This window comes from Giraffa tippelskirchi, chromosome 1, assembly GCF_054371585.1.
Source record: "Giraffa tippelskirchi isolate mGirTip1 chromosome 1, T2T-mGirTip1v1.2.pri, whole genome shotgun sequence".
Classification (NCBI taxonomy): domain Eukaryota; kingdom Metazoa; phylum Chordata; class Mammalia; order Artiodactyla; family Giraffidae; genus Giraffa; species Giraffa tippelskirchi.
The window spans coordinates 27,224,512-27,247,993 of NC_137275.1; the positions used below are offsets into that span (position 1 = coordinate 27,224,512).

The following is a 23,482-nucleotide window of genomic DNA, read 5'->3' on the forward strand; positions in this document are numbered from 1 at the left end:
GCTGAAGTTTAGGGGACAGGTTAAGGTTTGGGCTGGAGATCTAAAATTGGGAGCTACCAGTTTAGAGATGGCATGTAAAAATCATTGAGGTCACCAAGGATATTGGTGTAGATCTACATGAGAAAAGACCTAACAATTGAGGCAATGAGACTATAGAAATGTAACCAAACCTTCAGGGATAATTTATGTAGTTAATTTCAAAAGAGATGTTTTCTGAAATTAAAAAATATTCTCATATTCCTTACATGAGAAAACCTTATTGTCTAATTATAGTTGGAGTATTTCTTCTTGAAAGCAAAAATTAGATAACCACAGAAGATCAGTTATTCTAAAAGTTTTTGATATAAGGGATTCATGGAAGTATAATTAGACCAAGGAAAGATGTCATACATCAATAACTAAAATGTAGGCCCTGCATCATTTCAGAGAGCAAATTGTGTTCGGTTGTTAAGAACTGGGGATTCCCTGGTGGCTCAGAGGTAAAGAATCTGCCTGCAATGCGGGAAGACCTGAGTTCGATCCCTGGTTCAATCCCCTGGAGGAGGGCATTGCAGCCCACTCCAGTCTTCTTGCCCGGAGAATCCCCATGGACAGAGGAGCCTGGTGGGTTGCAGTCCATGGGGTCGCAAGGAGTCGGACAGAACCGAGGGACTAAGCACAGCACATAACACATTACCAAGTGACAAGTACCTGACCTCACAGTAATCTGAAATGTGGACTCAAAAGTGGGAAAAAGAGCAAAACTTTGTTTCAGGAGTGACTCCAAAGTAGGTTTATCAGCCAAAGAAATAATAAGCAACAACATTTACTGAGCACTTTAAATATCAGCCCCTATGATTCAGGGACCGTTATGATTTAATTCTTCAGAAGAAGCAGCCCAGGTTTAAAGGTGTTTGACATTTTGTCCAAAATCATATGGATAGGAGGTAGCAGAGCCACAGTTCAAAGGGCTATCTGATTCTACAGTCTGGAGTCTTCATTACACATTCAAATAGGAATTGAGTCACTTATGTTTTCTAATAATTGATTTTTCATAATAACAAGTAGCTATTGGATGTTATAGTAGTTACTGAATAGATGAAATATTCTTTCTATTTTTCAAATTTATTATAATAAAATAACTCTAATAAGAGACTTTTGCATATACAAGAGAGAAATGGGTTAGAAAATACATTCTATGTGAATGTGCTTAGATATTAATATTTACATTCAGAGAATAAGTGTTCAATCCTGTTTACAGTTTTTCTTTGCTTGCATGGAATTTCCTTCTTTTGTTATATTTCCAACTTAAAAGAGATTAAGTGCTATTGATTTTTTCAAAAATATCATGTTAAGCATTTTACACCTTTTTACATACATTATTTCACTTTTTCTGCATAAGTGTGTGGACTAAATTTTTCCTCTTCAGAAATGAGGAAACAACCACTAAACTGATCAATGCTGTTCTGATTTCTACCATAGTACAGCTTTTAATTTTGCTTTAAGTTAAATTGAATTAGAGAATTAAACTTCCACTGAATTGGAAAAGAGTTTAGAAAACATGTTAGCATACTGTGCCCTCTGGTGGGCACGTCGTTACCATGATGACTTACTTTGCTGGTTGTCACTGTTTTTAAAAATAAAAGAATGTTTCAGAAATAGGATTGTTCTGTAGATAAATTTAAAAGCCAAATAATCCCACCTGGGAAATTTTTTTTAGCTGTCAGAATGTCTTACAGACTTAATTTCTACACCTTCAGTTAAAACATTTACCTTCTATAAATAATACAAAAGCAATGTTTGAGATGGTTGGCTTCTTCCCTAGACTGAAGATGGTAAGCTAATTGTTGAAGGAACGTTGGACATTTTCTGGGGAGTAAAACGGCCTATCCAACTGAAAATACAAGATGAGAAACAAATCCCTTCTTTCAGTGTGCTGGAGTCACCAGAAGCTTTTTCTAAAAGGTGAGCTAGCTTTTATGGTTTTACTTCCTTAGAAAATGATCTTCATGATTATCTTTCTTGTGTGCGCTCTTGAAAATGAAAGCTCTAAAGTTTATGTCCAATCTCATTTAATCCCCCAGCAACTCTAGAAAGTAGGTGTTCAGAAACCAGGGCTCTGAGAGGTTAGGTGGTTTGTGCAAGATACCCAGTTACCATCCAGCAGAGCTGGACTGGACCTCAGGTCTGTGGGCACCAGAGTCTGTGCCCTTGACCTCTCTGCTGTAGTCCTTCTCTTCTGGGAGCCTACATTTTTTTCACTAGAATAGATAAGAGATACAGGCAAGATTTCATTAGCCCTGTGCTTATCAGCAAAAAAGGAGGATGAAATTTAAATTTCCCCTTTTCATGGAACAAAGGGCTTTTCCTGCTTTCTGGAAAGGAGACTTATGTTCCATCTGATTGTTGTGTCCTGTTAAACAGGATCAGGACAAAGTACAGGTGAAATACAATGCATGCACAAAACCGTTCCCTGTGCAGGTTTATGCGACTGTACCTTGAAGACATAAGTAGAGTTGATAGATATTTTCATTATCCTTTACAATATTTAAGCTTCCCTGGTAGCTCAGACAGTAAAGAATTTGCCTGCAATTCAGGGGACCCAAGTTCTATCCCTGGGTTTGGAAGATCTCCTGGAGAAGGGAATGGCAACCCACTCCAGTATTCTTGCCTGGAGAATCCCATGTCAGAGGAGCCTGGTGGGCTGCAGTGTTTGGGGTTGCAAAGAGTTGGATATGACTGACCAACTAACACACATATAAATCTTGTTTTATTCTTCCTTCCCTCCCTTTTTGCCTTCATTTTCAATCATTGGCTTTCTAATGCATCTTTCTTTTATGCATTCATGGAGATATCAATCCTTCTCTTCATCCACCCTTCCATGCATAACTAGATGAGGTGGAGTTCCAGCAGGACAGTGGACAGAGAGAGAGCAACCAGGACCTTTTCCTCAATCTGACCTTTGGCCATAACCAAGGTGATACCATATCACCTTCAGAGAAGCCCTACTTTTCCCTTGGAGAGACACAGAAGTCCCACACGTTGCACCTTGCCAGCCTTTCTCAAATGTTATGCTCCCATAATTCTGAACATTTTGTAATTGCCTACACATGTCATGTGGTCTCGTATTTCCCTGACTCTCTGCCTGGAAGCCTACCTGCTTCTCAACATCCACTTACTAGACTCTTCCACCAGTCTTTTAAGATTCGGGTCGGTAACATTTTCTCCAGAAAGCCTTTTCTGACTCTTCAGTCTGTAGTAGGTGCACTGACAACTTTTCTATGTCGCTTTCAGAGCACGCTGTTAATTGAATTTGCATATACCTGCCTCCCCCTCTAGTCTATGAGCTCCTCATGAGTAAGGAGCATGCCTTACTCATCTTTATCCCCATGCTCAGCAGTGAGCCAGCACAAAGACAGGACTCAAAAATATAGTATTGAATGAAACCCTCAGAATCCTGGTGGTTAAATACTTCTGCTCTGCTGTGTGAACCTTCTCTCCCTCTACCACTTCCGCTTAGTGTCCCATCCAAGCTATCAAAGGACAAAGAGTCCAGCACTTATGAAACAGCAGAAGAGAAACCACAGATTTAGGCAACCTGATGAAATCCTGTATCCTTCACCTTCAGGTACTAAGTGATTGATGGGCTGGTGGTTCTAAATGACTAGGAACATCATTTGAAAGTAGAAATTACCCTGGGTCCTACTTTTAGGAAACTATACAATATGTGAATTTGGCAAAATTAGCTATCATTCTTCATATTGCCTAAGAACTCATTGCAAAGTTCTCCGAGCAGTCAGCTCCTTTCGATGCATTTTAATTAGTTGAATCATGAAAACTTAATTAGTATGAGACATTATGGGGAGATGTCAAGGAAATGCAGTAAGCTACCTAAATTATCACATTAAGCCATCATGATTTTGAGTATGTATCCCAAGATATATTTTTTAATTTCCCAAATTAAAATTCAAAACACTTATTCCTAGAAACCCTAACTTGAGGATGAGTTTCAAGAGCTCAAGTAGACAAGGTATATTAATGCCTTTCCATATTCTATGGAAGATTATAAATTGATATTCTCGCGAGTTGCCTTCCATAAAATCCATTTGCCTTTTTCATTATTTATCAGAATAATGCTGTGAACCAAAGATAAATTATCTCCTTTAGGGACTTCCCTGGCAGTCTGGTGGTTAAGACTCTGCGCTTCCAATGCAAGGGGCAGGGGTTCAATCCCTGGCTGGGGAACTAAGATCCCATATGCTGTGTGGCATGCCCAGAAAAAAAAAAATCTATCTCTTTTTGTTCCAAGTTGAGAAAGACTATCCTTGAAAACTTTGCTTGCTCTTTACCACAGTAATGAGACTTACTGGGAGAATATTTGAAGTGCATATTTGCAGGATATCAGATTTTTCTGGTGAGTAAAAATTGTCAGAAAATGACCCCACTCCTCTTCCACAAAAGAGCAAGTTTAGATTCAATAGATTCAATTGTGGTTAATTATCCAAGAAGCCTTTGTGGGAATCAGCTGAACAGTTAGCCAGAATGTGCAGCACAGTTTGGAATAACTGCTCCTTGACCTCTTGTTCCCTAGTGGGGTGCAGTCCCACCTAAAGTATCATGTGTGCGTGAGTGCTAAGTTGCTCAGTTGTGTCCAGCTCTTTGTGACCCTATGGAGCATAGCCCGCCAGGCTCCTCTGTCCATGGGATTCTCCAGGCAAGAATACTGGAGTGGGTTGCCATGCCCTCCTCCAGGGGAACTTCCTGACTCAGGGATCGAACCTGTGTCTCTTAAGCCTCTTGCATTTGCAGGTAGGTTCTTTACCACTAGTGCCACCTGGGAAATCCCTAACGTATTATACTTTGTTTCAATTCAGTTCTAGACACCCTCACTCTGGTTGCCATCCTTTAGGTGGTATTATTTAAATTTTGAGCCTTGAGTGAAATTGTGCAAGGAAATGGACTATCTTCTCACTCCCTAAGAATTTTTATTGCTCCCTTTCCCAAACTGGGCTTCTGCGGGCAGAACTTACAGCTCTGTTCTTTCAGGTTCACAGACTTAATATCTCCAGTGGTTGGATGTGGTACAAAAGACATGGAAGTTGTGTACTCAGCTGCAGGAAGAGCTATAATCTTTTCTTTCAACTCACCTTTGGAGGGAATCAAGCTATTCTGTTTACATTATCTTTGAAATGAGTCACACTGAATCAGCTTAATGGGAGTGGTAATGGTTTAAAAATAAATCAATTTGAGCTGTGACCACTTGTGATTCTTTATGGAAACACTTTCGTGGGCAGTACTTTGATATCTCATAACTGGTCCAAGTATTTTGTTTTGGAAATTTTTTGTAAAAACAACCTTACTGAGGTTATGTTTGCTGGACCAGTTTCCCCTTCTGTTTTCAATGTCTTTCCAAAGTCTGCTTTGACATGCTTTGGACAAGTCATGGCAGAATGGCATAAAGAGCAGAAACTGGACAGATGTCCATTTGAATAACATCAATAGTGTTTTTCCTTTCTTACCATGCGGGTAGAGACGTGACCACCTTCAATTTGTCTGTCAAATTTTGACCTCCTCTCCTTTTTATTTTGCAGCTCATTAGAATACCTCCCCACAGTTTAAATTTGCTAATGGTATATAGCCTGAAACTTGGTCAGAACAAGGCTGACAGTCCCATGCTTGGGCAACTTAAACTATTTGATGTTACATAAAGTTCCACCAGTTTTCTTTAGAAAACTTTGGGCCATTGCCTTCAAGCTTAGTCATGTGCACAACTGTATATGGAGACACTTCCATTTACATAGTTTAGAGCTGAAAAAGGGTAGGCTGGGGGTTGGTAATTTGGGGGTGGAGGTGCTTGTTTTTGCTAAGATGGTAAGGAAGAAAAGGGGCCAAATACTGGCTATATTAAGCCATGTTTGTTCCCCTATATTTGTGTGACATCACTGAGCTGAGAGAAGGTGAGGCCAGATGCTAAGTTGGGCAGGACTGCCAAGAATTTATAGCACATCACTGGTCTGGCATGCTTGTGCTCTCTCATCTTCCCCCATGGGAGACAGCATTGGGTTGCTTTGACTTTTTAGTTTCTATTTTCACTGTTATTATATTTTTTTCCATGATTAACCCACTCCAGTATTCTTGCCTGGAGAATTCTATGGGCAGAGGAGTCTGGCAGGTTACTGTCCATGGGGTCTCAGAGAGTCAGACACAACTGAGCAACTAACACTGTCACTTTCAACACTCTGTCTATAATAATCACATCTGCCTTTTAAAATTAATCTTCTATACATTGATAATTTTGTCTATCAAAAGACTAATTAGAAAAGGGAACTCTCCTATACTACTGGTGGGAATGTAAATTGGTTCAGCCACTATGGAGAACAGTATGGAGGTTCCTTAAAAAACTAAAAATAGAGCCACCGTATGATCCTGCAATCCCACTTCTATTTGAAAAGATGCATACACCCCAGCGTTTAGAGCAACACTATTTACAATAGCCAAGACTTGGAAGCAACCTAAATGTCCATTGACGAATGAATAAAGATGATGTAGTATCTATATACATACAATGGAATATTATTCAGCCATAAAAAGAATGAAATAATTTCACTTACAGCAACATGGATGGACTTGAAGGATATCACACTGCATGAAGTCAAAGGCAAATATCACAAATATCATTTACATGTGGAATCTTAAAAATGATGCAAGTGAACTTATTTACGGAACAGAAACCAACACAGAAAACAAACTTATGGCTACCAAATGGAATAGTGCAGGAAGGGATAAATTAGGAGTTTGAGATTAACAGATACACACTGTTGTATGTAAAATACATAAACAAGGACCTACCACATAGCACAGGGAATTAGATTCATATCATCTAACAACCTACAATGGAAAAGAATCTGAGAAAGAAATATATATACATATACATACATATATCTTAACCACTTTGCTGTACACTTAAAACATTGTAAATCAACTATACTTCAATTTAAAAAAAGTAAAAGGAAGAATAACCAAGAGTCTGAGTCAGGGCCGGAATTGTTCTCCTTTGAGTTAAAGTTACTAAGCAAAGTTTTTGGACTTCTAGGACATTTGTTTTGACTGGCTATATCCTGGATGGTAGAGCTTGATGGAAAATTAATAAGCCAATATATCAGGATTATCTTATCTATATCACAAGGCTATTATTGTGAGACTCAAATGATATAGAAGATGTAAAAAGACTTCAAAGGAATTCAAAGGTCAAAGAAGAAAAGGATCATGTTTATTCATATTTACCACCATTAGTATGAATAAGCACTTTGTGCTGTTGTTGCTACCAGTGACATTTGGGTAGAATTAATGTCACAAACTCCCTATGGGTGAGTATATTTTGGCCATAAGGAAAACAGACATTGGAAGAGACTCTTAGTAAGAGCTAAGACTAGTCCCAGATATGATAGTTATCTATTAACCTAGAGAGATCTAGGAATACCTTGGATCCCTAATGGCTCCAGACCCATCATGAAATAGATATAGATGATGGGTACTGTGATGAGAATGGCAATGAAGATGAAGATGACCACAGTTGTTTTTTTAACACATATCGAGTGCTTACTGTGTATTGGGCACTTTTTCAAGGATTTTACATAAGTTAACTCATTTAATCTCAACAATCTTATCCTACCTCACTCTATGTTTATCCCTATTTTACAGGTGAGAACACTAATGCACAGAGAAAATAAGTAACTTATTTAAAGCCAGAAAGAAAATAAAAAATAGGCCTTGGTCCAACTGGTAAAGATAAGCAGTTGCCCAGTTTTATTTATTGTGGGCATTAGAATGCACTGAAAATTAATAGTACACTTTATAAATCATGATGTCCCAGAAAAGAAACCTTTCCCAGAGATTTTTCTGCTTTATAAATTGCATTCTTTGTAGTGCTCAAGGGTCTTAAAGATAGGTTTTATATCTTATTATACTGGAATCACTTTACCTTAAAATGCTTTGAATACAATAGGAGCTCAATACAAGTTAGAATAAACACTTTTGTATCTAAACTCACTGAAGAGCATAGTGAGGTATCTGTATAAGAATGGATTCTGTTGGTTTCTACACATTCCGTACATTTTACAGAATCTGTATAATTTTGTGTTTCAGTATGTAACTAAAATATTGTGTCAAAACATGCTAAGAATCAGTACAAGAATTAATTAAAATGCATGTTGACTACTCTGGGATAGATATCAGTTCAGTTCACTTCAGTCGCTCAGTCGCGTCCGACTCTGTGCGACCCCATGGATTGCAGCACGCCAAGCCTCCCTGTCCATTACCAACTCCCGGAGTCTACCCAAACCCATGTCCATCGAGTCGGTGATGCCATCCAACCATCTCATCCTCTGTCGTCCCCTTCTCCTCCTGGCCTCAATCCTACCCAGCACCAGGGTCTTTTCCAATGAGTCAACTCCTCGCATGAGGTGGCCAAAGTATTGGAGTTTCAGCTTCAACATCAGTCCTTCCAATGAACACCCAGGATTGATCTCCTTTAGGATGGATTGATTGGATCTGCTTGCAGTCCAAGGGACTCTCAAGAGTCTTCTCCAACACCACAGTTCAAAAGCATCAACTCTGCGGCGTTCAGCTTTCTTCACCGTCCAACTCTCACATCCATACATGACCACTGGAAAAATCATAGCCTTGACTAGATGGACTTTTGTTGGCAAAGTAGTGTCTCTGCTTTTAAATATGCTATCTAGATATAGTTCTAATAATATAAAAATTGTTATAATTTAGGTTGATGTGTCTACCCACAGAGGCCCATGGTACTATATTAATACTGTAAACCTGGAAACCATAATAGGCCCTTTGATAAACAGAATTGATATCACTTACGCAATTTATTACTTTTCAGGGGAATGACACGCTGGGGAGAATTTGATGATCTTTATCGCATTAGCAACTTGGACAGGGATCAGATTCCAGTGTCTGGAGGAACAGGTTCCCAGGAAGGTTAGTATCAAACTCTTATTAATGAGGAGGCTTTTTTAGCTAATATAATGCATGAATCCTAAATGTTTCTCTGAAATAAAACATTTTATATACCATTACTTATTAAACTCTTATTTTATATTTTAAAATTGTATCTTAGGAGCATACCAACTTAAGTCACTACCGTGCTCATATAATGTTTAAGAACCTTACTTTGCTATATAAAAGCATTGTTTAAAAAAATTGTATTAAGTCAATTAGCTTTATTGGATTAGGGAGAACTAATGGTTTGAATGAAGTTTTTCATACATAAAATTGTTCAATACTTTCCCCTAAGGATTAGGATCATTTATACTACTCAGTAGTTTTTTTATGTTAAGACCAAGCCCTTCAGGTTGAATTCTATATCTTTTGAGAAGCTAAACATTTTAGTTAATACTTAATATGACATGGCTTCTCAGAGGCAGATATACTGGGTTTGCTATATTTGATAGGGCTGTTTTAATCATTTATATGGCTAAGTTGCTCTGTTGCGTACTTGAAACTATCACGACATTGTTAATCAGCTATATTCCAATATAAAATAACAAGTTCAAAAAAAGAGAGAGAAATCTACTTAAACATCAAGTGAGTTCATATCAAATTTGACAAACCAATGGAAAATGCCAGCTCCTATGACTTGTGACATCAGTTATCATAACAACGATGATATAATACTAATAATATTAGTTTTCTGTCATTTACTGAGACAGGCATGATATCTTGTATTTCACATGGATTTTCATTTTTATATGGTATATAGAGATCCAAGGAGGAGTTGATGACTGAGACTGGGGTGGGGTTCACATTTCTGGAATGGTGATATCACCAAACTGATTTCAGATTGAAAAAGGGTTATCATGCTGGTATTATCGTCATGAATCTACCAGCAACTTCCAATGTGTAACTAATTTTTTCCAAAGCATTCTCAATTCGTCCCCTCTACTGTCCTTTAACAGCTCATATTCTATAACAAACATGATGCTCCTTCCAGGACTCCCTTATTTTTGTCTTGTGGCCTTTTGGCATGTTTTATATGAGGGTCCTTATATTAATAATTAATCCATTGACAACACTCATTTCAACACAGGGGAATTCCAATATCTTGCCACCAAAGATACAATAAAAATCTATTTGTATTTAGCACCAGTGCTAGAGAAAGATGGAACATCATTGCTTATACTCTGACTACAATTAAATTAAAATTCCCAGGTAAAATGAAACACAAGTGTCACCAGATGTCCCTATACTTAAACAATATCATTGTATTTTCTGTTTAAAAGAATTTTAGTCCATTGCTTAGCCACATAATTACTTATTAATACGAATCCATCCATGATGCAAAGAGATGAGCTGCTAAATTATATGGGTTTATAACCTTTATTCTTCCCAGACTATTTATCTTATCACAGTAGCACTCTGAAGCCTCATGCAAACGAAGAGCCTGAATCTCCATTACTCTACAGAACCATGAGTGAAGCAACCCTGGTGAGGAAAAGGATGAAGCCTCCGATGATGGACAGAAAAGACAGGCAGAAGCATAGGGCCTCTATTAATGGACACTTTTATAACCATGAAGTGAGTTACAATTCCATTAATGTCATTTAAAAGAATGCTGTCTATTGTGCTAACAATATCGCTGAATTGAATTTACAATTCAAACTTACAATACTATCAGATATACTACTGCTATTATTACTGGGTACTCTCTGTTTATTTGGCATGAAATTGTTTTGCTGGATTATCTCATTACTCACTAAAACATAATCATATGAAGTAGATACTATTATTTTTCCTATTTTACATATGAGTTAACTGAGGTTCACAGTTGTTGTTCAGTCACTCAGTCATGTCCAACTCTTTGCAACCCCATGGACTGCAGCACGCCAGGTTTCCCTGTCCTTCACCATCTCTCAGAGTTTGCTCAAATTCATGTTTATTGAGTCAGTGATGCCATCCAACCATCTCATCCTCTGTTGTCCCCTTCTCCTCCTGCCTTCAATCTTTCCCAGCATCAGGGTCTTTTTCAATGAGTTGACTCTTCGCATTAGGTGGCCAAATTGTTGGAGCTTCAGCATCAGCCTTTCCAATGAGTATTCAAGGTGATTTCAGAATTGATTGACTGCTTTGATCACCTCAGATTCACAAAAATTCACAGAGGTTACACAATTTGTCACAGATGACACTGCTTTTAAGTACCAACTCTGAACTCAAATCCAGCTTTGTCTGATGCCAGAACCCAAGTTCTTAACCAGCATGACTGGTGAACCCTAAGTGGCAGACACCATGATACACACTAGAAATATACAGATGGCTCAGCAGGTGCCTTTGTCAGCCTGGAGCTCAGCACTTGGGCAAAGAAACCAATACATCTATAAATGTCATTAGAATCATGGAAGTGCTACAAAAGATATTGGTTCAAAGTACATTCAAACATTAAATTTGAAATAAAAGGATTAAGTCAGCTGTAGCCCTGTTTATTCTGATCAGTTAAATTTCTAATTCTAGGTCTTACACATATATACATATCACTTTTTACACAAGTACAATTATAGTTTATATAATTTGTATTCTGATTTTTTCACTTAATATGTGTTGAACTTATATGTACCTTTCTGTAATATTTATAAGACATTTAACTTGGTTGAAGGTAGGAAATAGATCATTTTTTTCTAGAACTCAAATTTTTTATGTCATGTATTTTAGCGATCATTCATCCATTCCTTTAATAAATACTTTAAAACCACTCACTCTATGTGAGGCATCATTTTAAGCTCTTTCATACATAATATTAATTCATTCATCATAAGCTTTTTCCTTAGAGGGCTTTCTACCTTTTTCCTTCTTCCTCTCTTGGAAGGATATCCATATGTCCCTTTGGAGACTGGTGGGGAGAAATCTCCCTTGTGAATTTTTGGTTCAAATTAGACATTTTTCTGTCTCAAGAATTTCCTTCCCTGCCAAAACATAGTATTGACAGTCCCCTACAGATATGCAACTACCGATAGTTCTGGTTTCTTCTCTTCAGAATTATGCTGTATGTCATCAGCACATGTAGGGTTGTTTGTGTTAAGAAAGGCTGTGAAAGCCACGTATTCCCAAATGAGCAGCTTCCAGATTGGTCTGCAGTACTAAGAATGAAATTGGTACTAGGTTGGCAGCACAGCATCATAATTAAAATTCTTGGTCTTTGCAGTTTGATGACTTGATTGCAAATTCTTGCTGAGCAAATAAAAAATCTCAATCTCTTAGCTTTCATCCTTCCTTCTTTACAAGGCTGTTCATGGGATTAAGTGGAACGAGGTGAATTTAACACTTAACATAGTGTCTGCACAAAGGAAGAACTCAGTTTACATTAGTGTCATTGCTGTTGATTGAAAGAGATCAAGTGAAACTAAAGATATTTCATACAAATGTCATTCACTACAGTATAATAACTAGCAGAAAATGAAACCCCAAAACCCAAAGCACCCTATCAATGGGTATGCAATGATGGGCATCTAGGAATTTAAGTTGATATAGTTGTAAGATATGTTTTTATATCATGAAAGCTCTTGATAATGCCAATATTGAATAACACACCTGTTAGAGGCTTAGATTGTGATACAGAGTCCCAAGGGAATACATTCCAAGACCCCCAGTGGATGCCTGAAACCAAGGATAGTACTGAATTCTATATATACTATGTTTTTTCCTATACATACATACCTATGATAAAGTTTAACTTATAAATTAGGCAAAATAAGAGATTAACAATAATATCTAACAATAAAGTAGAATAATTCTAATAATATACTGTAAAAATGATATGTGGATGTGGTCTTTTCCTCCCTCTCTCTCAAAATATCTTATAGTACTGTATTCAACCTTATAAGGGCAGGACATGATAAAATGCCTATGATGTGATAAGATAAAGTGAGGTGAAAGACATAGGCTTTGTGATGCAGCATTAGGCCACTAATGACCTTCTAACAATAGATCAAAAGGAGGATCATCTGCTTCAGGTCATCCTGGACCATCAGGCTGTGATGAAGTTGATAGATGTTTGTTAGAAGCAGGCATTGTCAGTGGGTAGGGGTCTTGGGCAGGGTGGAGTAAGATGGTGCAAGATTTTATCATGCTACTCAGAATGGCTTCCCTGGTGGCTCAGATGGTAAAGAATCTGCCTGAAATGCAGGAGATCTGGGTTCAATCCCTGGGTCAGGAAGATCCTCTAGAGAAGGCAACAGCAGCCTACTCTAATATTCTTGCCTGGAGAATCCCATGGACAGAGGACCCTGGAGGGCTACAGTCCATGGAATTGCAGAGATGGACACTACTGCGCAACCAACACTTTCAACACACTCTCAGAATGCCACACAGGGACTTCCCTGGCAGTCCAGTGGTTAAGACTTTGCCTTCCAAAGCAGGGGATGTGGGTTCGATCCCTACCTAGTCAAGGAGATAAGATTCCATGTGCCTTGTGGCAAAAAAAGAAAAAACAGAAAACAGAAACAATATTATAACAAAGTCAATAAAGATTTTAAAAGTGGTCCATATCAAAAAGAAAAAAAAACGTAAAAAAAAAAAGAACGGCACACAATTTAAAATATGTGAATTATTTCTGGAATTTTCCATTTAATTTTTTCATCTCTCTCAGGATTTTATTTTAAAATAGGAACAAAATTATGAGTAAAAAATTTATAGTTATATGTTTCTTATGATTTTTATGGTGCATTACTAATTCCCAAGAGGGATGTGTCAGACTTATTGGGTCATGGCAGCTGTTTACCAAATTTTATCTAAAGGGAAGTCTATTGATTAGAGCAACTTGTGGGAAACATTGTTCTAAATATTCAATTATCAGCACTTTTACCCAAATTCTCAGTTGAGATATAAGCTGAATCAGATGAAATTGCCAACATTGGATTATTTCTGACCAACTGAAAAGGAATGATTTCATATGGTTCAAATGAAAACAATTTAGAACAATTACTCCCTAACAGGAGGGAATTTTGAAATCTTAAATTACAGTAAAGAATGGTATGATTATCTAATGAAAATATTTCAAATATTCTCAAGCAATGTTTTACCTAACTTACTCTAGAAACAATATAAAGCTGCTTAAAGGCATAGTACTCAACAACCAAAACAAAGAAAGTAAAAATAAGAACACAAAATTTTAAACTCATGATCTTGGATTTTTTGTGCAGAGGAAGGCCAGATTCAAGAGACAGACTCTTGTTAGTTTGTTACATATGTCCTTAAAATTACAATAATCTTTTTCTTTTTTTATTTTCTTCTAGACGTCAATTTTCACTCCAGCCTTTGGATCAGAAACTAAGGTCAGAGTAAACAGTAATATGAGAACTGAAGAAGTAATAAAGCAAATTCTCCAAAAATTTAAGGTACTCTTTATCAATGAACTGAAGTATAAATATCTTGTGTATAATTTAATTGTAAACACATAAATGGATTTTTCTGAAAAAGACATATAAGCATGTATACCTAAATTAAATATTCAGTTCCAAAAAATTCTTTCCTATGTATAGTTGACCCTTGAAAAACACCTGTTTGAACCCCATGCTGCTGCTGCTACTAAGTCGCTTCAGTCATGTCCAACTCTGTGCGATCCCATAGGTGGCAGCCCACCAGGCTCCGCCGTCCCCGGGATTCTCCAGGCAAGAACACTGGAGTGGGTTGCCATTTCCTTCTCCAATGCATGAAAGTGAAAAGTGAAAGTGGAGTTGCTCAGTCGTGTCCGACTCTTCGCGACCCCATGGACTGCAGCCTACCAGGCTCCTCAGTCCATGGGATTGAACCCCATGGGTCTATTTAAATATGGATTTTTTGTTAACTTTTTATTTTATATTGGAATATAGCCAATTAACAATGTTGTGATAGTTTCAGGTAAACAGCAAAGGGACTCAGCCACACATATTCATATACGTGGATTTTTTTTCAATGCATATATTACTGTTTACAATACATGGTTGGTTGAACCCATGAGTGCAGACCCGAGAGTACAAAAGGTCAACTGAGGGACTAGAGTATACATGGATTTTGGTATCCACAGCAGATCCACATCGTTTAGTAACTGCACTGAGAAATTACCTTATCCCCAGAGAGCAGAGAAGATTTTATATCTGAAAGTGAAAAATTAAAGTGAAGAATCAGATACATAATCTGGGTCTGGTTGGCTTAGAAAACACTAACAAAGAATTCATATCTGTTCATTTTTTTCCATTGACAGATTGAAAATAGTGCCCAGGATTTTGCACTTTACATTATTTTTGCAACAGGAGGTAAGAAAACTTGGTTATTCTTACATGACTGCAACGTGTTGTCATTTCCTGCCCATTAATAAGGCAGAAAAACAGTTTACCTCTTTCTGCGGAAGAAAGGGAGGGAGGGAAGGAAGAAAAAAGAGAGGTGGAGTGTTTTAGATTATTCATCCTTCACAGTTTCAAAGGAAGACAACCTAAGAATAAGGGATCCTAGAGGAGCTTATAACACAAAAGACTTTGCTTGTTGGCCAGGCATTAAACTATCTGAATGGTGATCAAAGAGCCCTGGAGAATAGGTGGAAGATTCCCAGGAATCATAGGCATTTCAGTTGTTGATCTTTGTACTCCTTTCTTTTTCACTTTCCCTTATCATTCTAGCTTTTACTAGAGTCATCATTACATACCGTTACTCTCTGATCTCATTGTTACCTCTTTCTTAGCACAGTGTCTGACACGTTGTGGGAGTGTTCCCTCTAGAGAAAAATGTGCAGAACTATGCGGTAGGGGTAAAAGTTAGCATCAGGACCTTGGGAAGAGACTATGTGTGGGGTGCTAAGAGCAAAGAGGAAAAGATGGATTAGAGAAACCCTAAGGCAATATCGTCTATGGGGTTGCACAGAGTCGGACATGACTGAAGTGACTTAGCAGCAGCAGCAGCAGTAAGGCAATATTGAAATGAAATTTTTGAAAGCCTTAAAATAGAAAACCCAGAAATAAACCCTTGTACCTATTGTCAATTAATCTATGACAAAGGAGGCAAGACTACACAGTGCTGGAGACAGTCTCTTCAACAAATGGTGCTGGGAAAATGGGACAGTTAAATGTTAAAAAAAAAAAAAAAGTTAGATCATTCTTTAACTCCATATACAAAAATAAGCTCAAAATGGATTTAAGACCTAAATGTGAGATTGCATACTATAAAACTCCTAGAGGAAAACAGGCAGAACACTCTCTGACATAAATCACAGCAATATCTTTTTCAATCTGTCTCCCAGAATATTGGAAACAAAAACAAAAATAAACAATGGGACCTACTTAAACTCAAAAGCTTTTTCACAGCAAAGGAAACAATAAACAAAACAAAACTATAGCCCACTGATTGGGAGAAAATGTTTGCAAATGATGTGAATGACACGGGATTAGCCTCCAAAAATTACAAACAGCTTATGATACTTAACAGCATCAAAACAAACAGCCCACTCAAAAAATGGGCAGAGGATCTAAGCAGACATGCTTCCAAAGAAGACATACAGACAACCAATAGGCACATGAAAAGATGTGTTCAACATCGTTAATTATTAAACAAATGCAAATCAAAACTGCAATGAGATATCACCTCACACCAGCCAGAATGGCCATCATTAAAACTGAAAAATTTTGAAGTTAAATTATAGAAATGGCTCAGGTTGTAATTTAAGTGTCTGATTGCTTGAGCCAGAAATTGAATAAATAAAATAATACATTTTGATCCAGAACAACTATAAGAAAATGGAAATTGGATATCCAAACATATACAAAATTAAAGTCCTTATAAACTGAGAGCTTAAATATAGGAAATATGTATATATGCATATAAATTTTTGAAAGTTCTGAGTGTGTGTGTGTGTTTTCATTCTGGCTGTTTAGGAGAAAACTACAAGATAAAAATGCTGGGCTGTATAAAATGTAAAAGATACAAACAAAAGATTATGAAGACTATCAGATGAAAGATTAATACCTACAGTATCAAAAAGTTCTTGCAAAGTGATAATGAAAAGGCAACCAATCCAATAAAAAATATGAAGAAGTATGATAAAGCAGTTCAGAGAATAACAAGATAACCTGTAAATATTTTTAGGAAAGTCTAAAACTTAAGATGAGATGGTTGGATGGCATCACCGACTCGACGGACATGGATTTGGGTAAACTACAGGAGTTGGTGATGGACAGGGAGGCCTGGTGTGCTGTGATTCACGGGGTCGCAAAGAGTCGGACACGATTGAGAGACTGAATTGAACTGAACTGAAAACTTAAGAGAATGCAAGTATTAAAGGAAATGCAAAGGTCAAGGACATGTATATTCAACCCACAATGCTGTATTATCTTTTATCTGATTCTACCTACTGGCTGGCACGGATAAGAGTAAAAGAGTATGTTCATGCAATTCTGGTGAAGATCTGACTCCTACTTTCTTGGAACTCATTTTAGCAATATTTATTGAAAATCTACAGTATATATATTCCTTAGCCCAGCAAATCCACTGGTGAGAATCTGTTCCACAAAAATCAAAGAACTGTTACCTACAGATTTATATGCAAGGTTATTTATAATGACAGAAAGCTAAAGGCAAAGTTACCCATCATAGAAGAATGATTTAATACATGATTAATATGCCCCTATTAAATGAAATGAGTTAGATCTGCACCAGTTGAATGGAGGGAACTCTAACATGCCTATAAATGTATAGAGTATGATTTCATTTTTTAAACAGAATTATAAATCCCTATTTAAATATGTGGTTTATATGAGTATATAATTAGGGAGAAAGGTATAGAAAGATAAATACCAAGCCATTAACATTGATTGCTTGGTTAGGGGATTGGGGAGATACAGAAAAGACAATGGGAAGGACAAAAAGCATAAAAGAAAAAAAGCAAAAAATAAACTTTGATTTTTAAAAATGTGTACAGTAAAAATAGCAAGTGTGATATGACCACTTCTATGTATTGCCTATGTGTGTACCTAAAGAGACATATGGAGGAGTGTCCTCTCAAAGTGAAATGCTGCTTATCTCAGTTCTGGGATTGTGGGGAATTTTTACTTGCTGCCTTGTGCTTTTCCTCATAATTACAACAGTGTATAAGGGTTTTTAAGTTTATTGATGAATAATTAGGATAATTGACAAATATAATTGAATATGTTTAAAGTGTACAACATGATTTGACATGCATATACACTGTGGACTGATTGCCAGGATCAAGATAAGCAACACATCTATGAGCTCACATAGTTAACTTTTTTTTTCTTGGTCTAAGAATGCTTAAGATCTACTCTCAGCAACTTTTAACTGTACATTAGATCCTCAGAATTTGTTCTTCTAATAACTGAAAATTTGTACCCTTTGACCTACATAACCTCCTTTCCCCTCTCACAACATGTATATTATTTAAAACCAGGAAAAAAGAAGCTTATTTTTACTATAAAACTATAGTTCTTTACATTTTACCTGTGAAAATCACATTTCTTATACATGAAATTTCTTGTACATGAAAGCCAGAACTGGAGGTAATCATAACTAAGACCTTTTTAGGGACTAAGAATAGAGAAAAGAAGGGAGTATAGAGCACCTGTTTGGGTAGTAATGTGGAAAATAGATTAGTGTATTTTTAAAACCTTTTATCTACTAAGCCCATGATCTATAACAGTGTTTCTCTAATTGTGACACACTTCAGAATGACCTGGAGAATTCAGTTAAAATACAAATTCTCAAACCCCTCCGGATCTGAGGACAGTCTGGGAATACATATTTCTAATAATTATCCCGGGTGACCATGAAGTAAGAAACATTGCTTTATATTATCAAGCATAAAACAAATTGAGGATGCAAACCCAAGTTAACATAAGATGTAAAGTTCAAAAGAAGGTTCTGCCATACGACCCAGCAATCCCACTGCTGGGCATACACACTGAGGAAACCAGACTTGAAAGAAACTCGTGTACCCTAATATTCATCGCAGCACTATTTACAGTAGCTAGGACATGGAAGCAACCTAGATGTTCATCAGCAGATGAATGGATAAGAAAGTTGTGGTACATACACATGATGGAATATTACTCAGCTATTAAAAAGAATGCATTTGAATCAGTTCTGATGAGGTGGATGAAACTGGAGCCTATTATACAGAGTGAAGTAAGTCAGAAAGAAAAACACTAATACAGTATATTAACACATATATATGGAATTTTAAAAGATGGTAATGACGACCCTATATGCAAGATAGCAAAAGAGACACAGATGTAAAGAACAGACTTTTGGACTCTGTGGGAGAAGGAGAGGGTGGGATGATTTGAAAGAATAGCACTGAAACATGTGTATTGCCATATGTGAAATAGATGACCAGTCCAAGTTTGATGCATGAAACAGGGCACTCAAAGCCGGTGCACTGGGGCAACCCAGAGGGATGGGATGGGGAGGGAGGTGGGAGAGGGGTATGGGATGGGGGACACATGTACGCCCATGGCTGATTCATGTCCAAGTATGGCAAAAACCACCACAATATTGCCTTCAATTAAAATAAATTAATTTTTTAAAAAAAAGAAGGTTCTGGTGGGTTAATGAGAAGAGCTGCGTTATCAAGGTTCCTCATTGCTTCAGATATCATAGAGGAACTAAAGCAGCAAACACTGACTCTGTGGGCACAGTAATGAATCATATCAGTAGCTGCGGGGAAGCTGGGCTTCTAAGTTCTGGACCCTGTCTTGCATACTTTTCCTGGAGAAGTCCAGTCCGGGGGATGAGAACAGTTTTGACCCTTGGAACTTTTAAAAACCCAAAGAAACACATGATACCAGAGAGGGGACTAACTGGTCTACCTTTTTCCCATCAGTCTACTTTAACAGAGCAGACACTTCTTTAACCATGTAAGTCAAACTGTGTCACATCTCTTCTCAGATGCTCCAATGGTCTCCCTTCTCACAGCAAAGTCAGAATCTTTGTGCTGGTCCCATTACCTCTTCTCTTCATCATTTAATAGCCCTCTCCTCATCTCCATACCAGCCACCTTGTTCACTAGTCGCTCTTCGACATCTTTAGGCATGCACTGACTTCATGGTGCTCAATTTACTTACTTATTCTTTTGACACACACTTCCCCTCAATAGCTTCAAGATTCCTCTCTCATCTCCTTCAGGTCTTCGCTCAAATATTACATCTTTGGTGAGGCCTTCCTCAGCCGTTCTATCAATAATTTAAAACTTTTCCCTTGCATACATGTATTTACACACGTGCACACTTTCTACCCCCTCCCTTGAGTAATTTTTCCCCTGAATCCTTATCACTGTATATGATAGGTTTTATTGTTGTGTCTTCCTTATCACCGTCCTCTCCATGAGTGTACGGTCCATGAGAGAAGTGATTTTACTCTGCTTTCTTCTGTGGTGTGCCCAGCACAGAGAACAAGGCCTGGTACATAGTAAGAACTCAAAAATTATTTGAAGAAGGAAGGAGGAAAGAAAATGATTGTAAGGGCACTGTGTCCTGTTCATGCTTCATTCTGATAAAAATGAAATCACAGATGTGAAACTACTTAGGCAAAAAATTAGAAATATTTTGTGGTAGAAGTGTTTATAACTTTTGGAAATTTGAAGTTCTGGAAATATACCAAATTGGAAGTTATTTTCTTTCTCATGTCATTATTATGGCTGAATGGATGAAGCCAATAGAGGAATGAAATAATAAAAAAATACTGCTAATGTAAATAACAATTCAGAATGTATTTTTAAAGAAAATGCAAAGATTGGATTTGGGGTGAGAGGGAAATGAAGAGTTGAAGATAATTACGAAGTTTTGGATCTGAGCTACTAGAAGGATAGAATTACATTAATGGAACTAGGAAAGATCAATAAATATTTACTGAATGAATGTTTTTAGGTTTTGCAAAGGCATAAATGGGACGGCAGATTTGTCTGAACATCCAAACCAAAGGCAAGGTTAGAATTCTGCAATAGAAAGTCAAATCCCAAAGGATAGCAAGAGAAAGTTTACTTTTAGTTCATTTAAAGGTTTTAATTTCAACTTGCTTTTTCAAGTGAGTAAAACAATTCGCATTCTTTATAGGTTTTACAAAGTAAGTAGAAGAAGCAAAATGAATGGACAAATTATGTTCCTTTTTTTCTCTAGGATGGCCTCCTGACTGTAGTTGATTCTTATTTTCATTTGCAGAGCAGAAACGGCTAAAGAAGACAGACATTCCGCTGCTGCATAGACTCCTACAGGGACCGTCCAAAATGAATGCTCGCATTTTCCTCATGGATAAAGATGCAGAAGAAATTAGCAGTGATGTATGGATGCCATTGCCCTGAATCTGTCTTTGAGCTCTCCTGACCCAGTACCTCTCACACAAATGCTCTACCATTTTGTTTTTTCTTTCAGGTGGCTCAGTATATTAACTTTCATTTTTCTCTCCTGGAATCCATCCTTCAAAGATTAAATGAAGAAGAGAAAAGAGAGATTCAAAGAACAAAAGCAAAGTAAGTCAAGAGCCTGCACACTGGGTGCTTGGTTCTTTAGTAGGTTCAATGCATGAAATGTGTCCAATGGTTAATACCCTTTTTCTCCTTTTTTTCAGATTCAGTACAGAAAAGGCAATCATATTGAAATATCTTCAAAGTAAACGGATAATAAAAACAGAGACAACAGTTTAGCAGTACAGGTCACTATTGCTAAAACACTTCAACAAAATTAGAAGGTTTTAGTACTATTTCAGTGCATAAATTCTATACTTGCATTTAAATAAAATTTGTGAACTTGAATCTATAGAAAATTGAATGTAAGGCTTGTCTCTCTCTGAAGTGGAAAGGTTAGGTAGGATTCACAGTTGGACTGAAAGAAACTTGAATTTAGTTTCAGTAACTAAAATAAGCTCGGATACTATGTATTCCAAATAGTTTTTAGAGTAAAACACTCAGTGAACTTGAATTTGAATGGTATCTTCAGATGCCATGTAGCTTAAGCTTATTTAACTTCAACTGTCAAGAGAACTATTATCAACCAGCTCTCAGAAATGATTCAGAAGTAATAGCATCCAGCTCTTGAAATAAAATATCAGCACATTATTATCCCACCAAGAAATCTGATCTTGATGGTATTTCACAGTTCCTTAAACTCTAGCCTTTTCATAAAACCTAGGAGTGTCTTTCAGTCCTTCGAGCTATCTATAACATCAGAGCTATCTGTCCTTTGGGACAGAAAACATTATGGACTCTGTTAAGAAATCTAAATCATAATTCTCTCAACCTGAGCCCTTGTTTTTTTCCCCCTCTGTTCTACTGATGAATTTCAAAAGTGTTCTTGAGATTTTTTCTTAAGTCAATTGAACTAGTTTTCTTTATTTTTCCAAACACACATATCACAGAGATTTAATATATTTCATCAGCTAGGCTAAGACTTGACTCATGATAACCATTTGTTGCTGAATGAATACAGAAGATAATGCGAAGCTGTGGGATCTGAAGTTGGGCAGGAAATCTGGAGCTCTGTTCTTTTTCTCCAAAATAACTCATTCTACGAGACAGGCCTCAGGGTCCTTCAAGTCCACTTCACCAGTCTGAAAAAGCACTGAGAATGCCGCAAGTATCACCTGTGATTTTACTTATGAACTCTGTATTAAAATGGAGATTTATGCAGCTTTTTTCCATTCTACTACTACTTCTATTTGCATTCCTTATAAGCATGGGACTCAATGAACTCACCGACTCAATGGACATGAATTTGAGTAAACTCCAGGAGTTGGTGATGGACAGGGAGGCCTGGCATGTTGCAGTCCATGGGGCCGCAAGGAGTTGGACACAACTGAGTGACTGAACTGAACTGAATAAGCATTGGATTAAATTGATTGTATTACACATACTATAGGATAAGGTTGAGTATAGTAAACTCAGTTGGAAGATCAGTTATCAAAATATGAAACATATTTAAGACAAAGATATTACTTCCCAAGTCACCAAATCCCAAACTGGACAAAAGTAAAAGTGTGCTATGAACTTTTCAGTCCTAGGAAATCTCCTTTATTGAATAAGACAGTGGCTTGCATCTTTATCCTTTTATCTATGAGTTAATAAGAAAGTCTCAGCTCACTAAAATAAAGAAAATGTAGTGGTTAAAACACAGTATACTTATTTAAAGTAGTCTCAAGTATCTGCCATAAACATGACAAAACATTTATCTTTAATATCTTGAAAGTCTACAAAATGGAAAAATAATAAGACATGTGGTTTGAAAAGTAAAATTTCAAAAGAGAAAATGCAAATAGCTACTAAGTGTGTGGGAAAAGTTGTATCTTAATAGTGATCAGTGGTATTAGTCTGTGTTTAATGAGGAAACAGAAACCACAGTCATTTAAATGGGGGTTATAATTTAATATAAAGAATTATTTAGCTGTGGTAATAGGAGAGTAACTATAAAAATGGAAAGGCAACTCTAAAGGGTACCCTAGCCTGAGGAAGAATACCCAACTAAGGAAAAGCTTG

At 37.0% G+C, this 23,482-nt stretch overlaps 1 protein-coding gene across 6 annotated transcripts in view; it reads left to right on the forward strand.

Annotated features, from left to right (window-relative positions):
• The window catches only part of RASSF6 (Ras association domain family member 6), a 61,195-nt gene extending 38,192 nt beyond the window's left edge, over window positions 1-23,003 (forward strand). For 5 of the 6 annotated variants that reach the window (XM_081499041.1, XM_081499284.1, XM_081499104.1 and 2 more), the window contains 8 exons: window positions 1,805-1,944; window positions 8,876-8,973; window positions 10,385-10,569; window positions 14,277-14,378; window positions 15,224-15,275; window positions 21,177-21,295; window positions 21,387-21,484; window positions 21,583-23,003. In XM_081499041.1, the coding sequence (XP_081355167.1) occupies window positions 1,805-1,944; window positions 8,876-8,973; window positions 10,385-10,569; window positions 14,277-14,378; window positions 15,224-15,275; window positions 21,177-21,295; window positions 21,387-21,484; window positions 21,583-21,658 (870 nt within the window). In that variant the 3' untranslated portion in view covers window positions 21,659-23,003. Of the gene's footprint in view, window positions 1-1,804; window positions 1,945-8,875; window positions 8,974-10,384; window positions 10,570-14,276; window positions 14,379-14,522; window positions 15,116-15,223; window positions 15,276-21,176; window positions 21,296-21,386; window positions 21,485-21,582 lie in introns of those variants that run through there. The other variant, XM_081499467.1, reaches the window with a different exon arrangement.
• Window positions 23,004-23,482: the final 479 nt, after the last annotated feature.